Source organism: Lampris incognitus, chromosome 1, assembly GCF_029633865.1.
Source record: "Lampris incognitus isolate fLamInc1 chromosome 1, fLamInc1.hap2, whole genome shotgun sequence".
NCBI lineage: Eukaryota > Metazoa > Chordata > Actinopteri > Lampriformes > Lampridae > Lampris > Lampris incognitus.
In genome coordinates, this window is record NC_079211.1 from 140,783,867 (window position 1) to 140,791,223 (window position 7,357).

The following is a 7,357-nucleotide window of genomic DNA, read 5'->3' on the forward strand; positions in this document are numbered from 1 at the left end:
AATGATTGCGTCATATGCTTGACGGGTCGCCATTGATTTGTCGTAACAACCTGCGCTACGCCCCTACTCTGCCTCTGATTGGCCAATCCTAACCGTACCAACGAAAGCAACGAGTACTAGCCAATCAGATGCAGACAAGAGCGGGTCTTTGCGAAGTCCTGGTGGGGGGGAAAAAACAAGGCTAACAATAGCGCTACAACACGAGCTGCGGCCATTTTTTAGCTCTTTGTGTGTAGCTCGTCGTCCGTCGTGGAACTGAATTATTTTTAATCCAGTGACCTATCGACGCCGCGAATTCACCTTTTTTGCAAAAATGCAAGGAAATAGAGGCCCCCAGCAGAACCACGGCCCTCCCCGACATCCCGGGCCGGGTGATGAGAAGAAGGCCGGAGGAAGCAACGCCAACGGCCAGCACCCGGCGCACGGCGAGCAGTTAAACCCTAACGAGGCCTTAACCATAGATCTGCAGAACTTCAGGAAACCAGGCGAGAAAGCGTACTCCCAGCGCAGCAGGCTCTTCGTTGGAAACCTACCGACCGGGGTCACCGAGCAGGAGGTGGAGAAGCTGTTCTCTAAATACGGCAAGCCATCGGAGATTTTCATCAACAAGGACAGGGGTTTCGGATTCATTCGTCTGGAGACGAGGATCCTTGCAGAAATTGCCCGAGCCGAACTCGACGACACCTCATTTCGGGGCAGGCAAATACGGGTGCGCTTTGCAACACACGGTGCGGCTTTATCTGTGAAGAATTTGCCAGAGTTTGTTTCCAACGAGCTCCTGGAAGAGGCCTTCTCCAGCTTCGGTCAGATAGAAAGGGCCATAGTCATAGTGGATGATAGAGGACGCCCCACGGGCAAAGGAATTGTGGAGTACACGTCAAAGCCAGCTGCAAGGAAGGCTTTGGACAAATGTGGTGATGGTGCATTTCTCCTCACCGCGTTCCCTAGACCCATAACAGTTGAGCCTATGGAGCAGTTTGACGACGATGAAGGACTCCCAGAAAAGATTATCAGTAAAAATCAGCAGTTTCACAAAGAGCGTGAGCAGCCACCACGATTTGCTCAGCCAGGGTCGTTTGAGTACGAATATGCCATGCGCTGGAAGGCCCTGATGGAGATGGAGAAGCAGCAGTATGAAATGGTTGACAGGAACATGAAGGATGCTCAAGAAAAGCTAGAAGCAGAGATGGAGGCAGCGAGACATGAGCATCAGGTGATGCTAATGAGGCAGGATCTACTGAGGCGTCAAGAAGAGCTGCGCAGGATGGAGGAGCTCCATAGCCAAGAGGTACAGAAGAGGAAGCAAGCAGAACTCCGTCAGGAGGAGGAACGTCGTCGGAGAGAAGAAGACATGAGGATGCGCAATGAAGAAATGATGAAGAGGCAGCAGGAGGGATTTCGGAGTAATTTCTCGGAAAATAGGGAGCAAGATATGAGGATGCATATGGGAGGGCATGGCATGCCCATGAACAGAAACTCAATGGGTGGGAATCCGGGGGCTGGTGGAGCTCCAGGTATGTCCACTGAGAATGCACCCCTGATGCCAGGGCCGGGGAACAACAACATGCCTGGTGGTGGAGGCCAGGGAAATTTCGCCAGAGGTCTTCCAGGTGCTGGTGATTATGGGCCCAATAAGCAACGCAGATTTTAATGATGGATCCAGTTTTCTTTCCTGTATTTTAAAGTTCAGATAGTGAACCTAACTCCTCAACTTTGATAAATGATGCATGTTTTTTTTTTCTTTTTGTTTTGTACTTTTGAGCAAGATTTGTGTAGTATAACTTCAAAATCACAAAAAATAACCATGTCTACTTAATTTCTTAAATTGATGTACTTTTCATAGGAATAAGTCTTTGTCATGCATATGTCAGCTTTCCTGAATAAATTGTTGATGCTCAAAAAAGCTATTTCATTCTGAGTAAAATGCACCTTAACTCGTACATAAAACCACTGAGTGGTGTGATGCACCAGTTTATGAGGCTGTGTATTAAGGATAAACATAAAAGCCAACCAGGTATTTATTTAAACAACCAGGTATTTATGAAAACTTATGTAAGCGAGTGTGATTTTGATCTGTAGTGTAGTCTGAATCTTTAAGGGCTGCAAAAGAATTGTTAGGAGATGGTGTTCTCAGTGAAAATTGATAAATCAGTGCAGTCATTCATGTATTCACAGATTTGCTTAAGGGACATCGGGGACAATGACACACCTGCATAGCTGCAGAGTGACTAAAGAAATGATTCAGTATGAATAGATCCATCCTAACTAACTCACAGGGCGGAAGCAGACTAGATGGCAAAGGAGGAGATGACGGCAAACTGTGATTGATTTCACTAAGGAAATGGGCCGTCTTATTCTAAAGTCTTTACCTCTTGAAAAAAGCTTTAAGATGAACAATGGTATTGTTGTAATGTACAACATTTGCAGCGATCTGATCATTGCAGTTTACCTTAAGCTAGTCATTTTGTAAGGGTTTCTGCCGTAGTGGTATTGTAACCAGATCTTTGACAAACGTGTGTTTCAACCTGGTTGATACACAACATCAAGACAATTTAAGTAGTGTTGAGTGAATTAATCACAGAAAAAAAAATCAATGTACTGAACTGAGTACAGGCCTCCTATTGTTTAAACTGCCCTGCTCTTATTTTCTTAGGCATTCGAACACCCTCTCACGGAAACCTCGGCAGTGTCCATCATCATAAGTATAAAATGTATTTGCAACTCCATTTTACCCAGATGTCATCAACAGTCCATGCCAGGGGTTTGTCGTGTACTCAACTATGATAGTTTCACAAAGAAACTTCATCTAGTGTCCTGTCAGGGTTCAGATTGCTATATTGCACAGTAAGTCCTGTTTCTAATTAAGGGAATATATAGTAAATATCGGATTTGTTTAATTATTTAAGGTTTTGTTTGTGCATAGGATACATAGGCCCTTGTTTCCTGCAAATGTGGTTGTCAGTGTGCCCTGCAAAAAGCTAAGCTGCATTTTCAAAATTTGTGGAAGCACAGGACAAGTGCAAGTATTCAGTTTCAAAATTTGAGCGATAAAAATTAATCGCTCAAATTTGATTTGTGTGTTAGAACAGGGATACTTTGAGATTAGGTTTAATCGGAAAGAACATTGCAGTGGTCTATAGAGCATTTACAACCAGCTAACATGGCTATAGTGCAGCACTAATGAAAAAAATGCATACAGAGAAACAGGGTGCGTGTGCACACTGATTTATGTACGTATAAGTTAACCAAAAAGATCATCCATCTGCTAAGGATCCAGGTTGGTGAACTGAAACACTGATCTTGGTAATGTGTTAATAAAAACCCCTCTAGGAGCAGAGCACACAAGTGTGTGTGGACTGTTTTTCTTTTGTGATGCGAGAAACGGCCTGAAGGACATGTTTTGTCTCTCTTGCCAAATCAACATCACTGTTTTAACTTCATAAATATGGATAAGGCCACCCGATATCATGTTGGGTCATTTTTACCCTTGCCAACACCAGCAAGACCTCGGTGGTCTTTGAAGATAGTCAAGGTACCCTCCTATCTTCATAACAGGTAGATTTGATATCTGATCAGACAGTTTTTCCCAGGCAGGCCCTTCCCATGCCATGCTGTCCATGTGGCCCGTGGAGATTATCACCTGCTCGGGCAGATTGCCGAGTAAGGGATCCATAAATAAGGATAGATAAGGGCTCGATCAGAAGATGGGGGCCCGAAGTGGATCGCTGTCTGGATTTCAGATCAGAAGTGTGGTGTGGTATGGTGTCTGCCGTGGGCCAAACTCGGTGTTTTGAACGGCAGGTACTGGTTTAAGGAAATCGGCTGTAACGTTGCGCAGAATGATGCAGCAGTTTTAGCGACCGGTTGTGTCTTTGTTTTTTTCCCCCACATCATTTTATGTGGGTATTATTAGGACGTTTCATTTTTTATCAATAACAGCTGTGTGTGCGTGCGTGTGTGTGTGTGTGTGTGTGTGACCTGAAATATTAATGGCGAGGTCGCGGTATTGGTTCTGAAAACACACGTTTTATCATCTAAAATATGTTAGAAATATGTTAAGACCACACAAACTAAAACACTGACCTGGTATAGGACAGTAGCGTTGTTCAATCAGTGCGGCTAATTTCTATTTGGAGGGCATCTGCGTGGCGCTTGTTAGTCGCACGGGGCGAAACGTGTGTTCGGCAGGGCCTCATTACTGTGCAGTGTTGGCACGCTTGCATAATATAATGGCTGCTCTCCCTTTGATGACGGTCAACTTGTTGAAATGTGCTTAGAAAGACCTTTCCCCCTTTATGTTTATTTAGAGAGAGAGAGGGTGCTTTTTAACTGTTTACACGGGGATTGGCAATCGTTTTAGGAGCGAGTACGATTACAATTTCATTTAGCAGACGAACACCTGAGACGTGCGTTTGCTTGCATAGCATTAGCAGTCTGAACCACACAGTATGGAGACTCGACCCAACCGGGGCCCGAGTCGAGCCCCCCCCCCCCCACGGACCTCCGGGGTGACGGGGGGGGGCGTTCTTATTCTTTTTTTCTCCTACCGACTTCTTCTTCGGTTCTTACCTACTGAGCTACCCAGCTGTGTGAGGCGGCGTTTGATTATTCGTGTTTTAATATTGGCACCGTTTGACCATTTATTCTTGGTCAATTGATACAACGTCTTAAAAGAAAGGACACCTGTTCTCAAGTAGAAACCACGAGGATGCGCAGAGGGAGGTTTGTGAGAGTATCTGGCCGGCGCTAGGATGTCTTGACGCATGCGCGGTAGTGCAGGTAAGAGAGAACCGTGAATCACTCATCTGAGTTGACCTCCTCAGTCTCAGCTGACTGCAGGGATCCCCACCCTTACAAACGATACCGTTGCATAACGACCGAAAACAACTATCAGTTTCATATGGAAATGACCGTGGCCATTAACCAGAGTTCCCATGGCCATGTGTGCTATTCACAGAGGATCTGGGAATGTTTGCACGTGAAACTGTGGCTTTCATTTCCTTTCTTTCATTTCTTTTTTGGGAATACTTTTCGTGTGTGATTTGATTCGTGCAGACACGAGGCCGGGCTATTACAGCTCCAAGGCTATAAACCTACCTACCCCCCCCCCCCACCCAACAGCGATATCCAACTCTACACTGCTGTTTTTTTTTTTTGTTTTTTTTAAGTTTGTGTATCCATTAATCCTTTTTTTAAATTAGCACGTAATTCCAAACGTCCCCCTGACATCAAGGCTCAGGAAGAAAGAAAACTCATATAACTCAGTGAATGCCAGATCTCAAATTGCCTTAAAATATGAACGAACAAGTAAGAAGATAACGTCTAAACGAAATTAAAGACAAATATTACAGTGTGAAAAATCAGTTAAGGTAAATAAGGTTGGTCATAACTCATTTGAACAATGCTCTTCAGAGTAACGTTTTTTTGTTCGTTTGTTTGTATGTCTTTATATCGTGTTTGTCAATAAATATATGAAATAAAATGAATGGGCGCAGTATCAAGCATGTGTGACGACATGCCCCCATAAAACCATGAACGCCAGCCACGGTGCACCATGCCCAGCTCAAGGTCCTATTGCAGATTAAACCGTGAAAACAGTTAAATGATACATGAATAAACAGAATATCAGTAAATACGTTGTTTCTCTAAAGACTGACGGGGTAAAATAAAATAAAAAATGTTGAGGCAATTTTGCATCAAAATTGTGTGAATGGTGTCAATTCCGTCCCCACATAATTTGTCACGTCACACGTTTAAATGATCAATTTTCCGTGCTATCGATGGATCGATATCATGGTATCGATATCATCGATGGTACAATGATATCCATGATTTTACATTTTAAATCTGCAGGCTGTGCTCCAGCATGTGCCACTTCCGGTACGAGGTGCACTTTATGGCAAACTGTGTCTGCTTTACCGCCACTCTTAATGTGGTGGGGTGAACTGTTATCCCCTGTAACTCTGCAGGAAGCATGACCCGATCTGGGGGATCCCTTCTACCTGTCTTCTTGACCATCTGTGGTTATTACACACACACACACACACACACACACACACACACACACACACACACACACACACACACACTATACTTAAGTAACTTGGCCTTGATGCTTGCGAGATCGCCATGACACAACAACAGAACTTCGGTTGTCTGTTCACCTCGGGAACGACCTTGAAGAAGCGATAACAGATTTGGGCAATAGTAATCAAACCGTTAATCTCATATTGAAGGATGCCATCAAGGAAATAACCACTCTTTTCATACAGACCATGACTTAACAACTGCTACTGTCCTAAAGCCACTATCTGGGTTTAATTTGTGTACGTAGACTTTTCGTGCCAAAAGCATTATTAAGATATACAAACACTGCCATTTACCATTCAAACAGGAAGATATGTCATAACTTATAACTTGAACCTATAGCAAACACTTTTGTGCTACATCATTTGCACACCTTGGAGTAATGAGTAATAAGTGAATTTCCCTTATCAGAAAATTATTATGTGTAAATGAATGTGTAACTTGAGTTGTGTCTGATCATGAACTGCTTGCTTCTGTCTGGAGCTGTGCATTACCCTGAGTGGAAAAAATAATAATGAAATGAAATTATAATCAAATGTCAATAGAGTTTTATTTCACTCCAAATGATGTGCCTGCAAGATGTGAGGGGTCCTGAGATGGATGTCTCTGCTTATGCCTTTATCATGACTACATAATTACAATGGGATAAAATAATCAGGGTTAAGTATGTCAAGGACTTGAACGTTCACGCCACGGGTTTCTGATCCAAAGGGCTAGCCATTCTCCCCTATCTTCAACCAGCATAAAGCAGATGGCCTGCAAACGAGAAAGCGATCCCTCGACTCATTCACACGATTGTGTAAGGTTCATGCAGCCCGAGTTATACGTACACATTCCATATGCTCTGATAAGGTTCTTGAAGAATGGCCTATGCTTTGCTCATAGGCAATGAGCCCCTGGGCACGGACGTGTAAAAGCCCGCCCACCCGGCAGGGCGGGAACACCTAACCCTGACTTGCAGTCAACAGCACAATAACTAAGTTCACCTGTACCTCAACAGGATTTACAGCACACGTACACACAGTTAACGCCAACAGCATATTAACTAAGACATACATTCACCTGCGGTTTCCCTCAGTTTTGCCGTAGGGCTTTTGGGGCTCTGTTATTGACATGAATGACTACGCTCTCTGACTATGCAACAAGAAATTCAAAGATTCACGCAGAGGCTCTGGCTTAGGGGCCCCCTGAGCCCTTGGGCCCCTGGGGCCTGGGCCTAGTAGGCCCATTCGGTAATCCACCCATGGCTTAGCAGTGCACATTTGGTATG

At 44.2% G+C, this 7,357-nt stretch overlaps 1 protein-coding gene across 1 annotated transcript; it reads left to right on the forward strand.

The window, feature by feature from the left end:
• The first annotated feature begins 177 nt into the window (after window positions 1-177).
• On the forward strand, window positions 178-1,893 carry nono (non-POU domain containing, octamer-binding). The gene has a single exon (XM_056281353.1). The coding sequence runs from the start codon at window positions 314-316 to the stop codon at window positions 1,649-1,651; it is 1,338 nt and encodes a 445-aa protein (XP_056137328.1). The 5' UTR covers window positions 178-313; the 3' UTR covers window positions 1,652-1,893.
• The last annotated feature ends 5,464 nt before the right edge of the window (window positions 1,894-7,357 follow it).

Coding starts and splice junctions, on each gene's coding strand:
- nono (XM_056281353.1), top strand. CDS start 314: ATGCAAGGAAATAGAGGCCCCCAGCAGAACCACGGCCCTCCCCGACAT.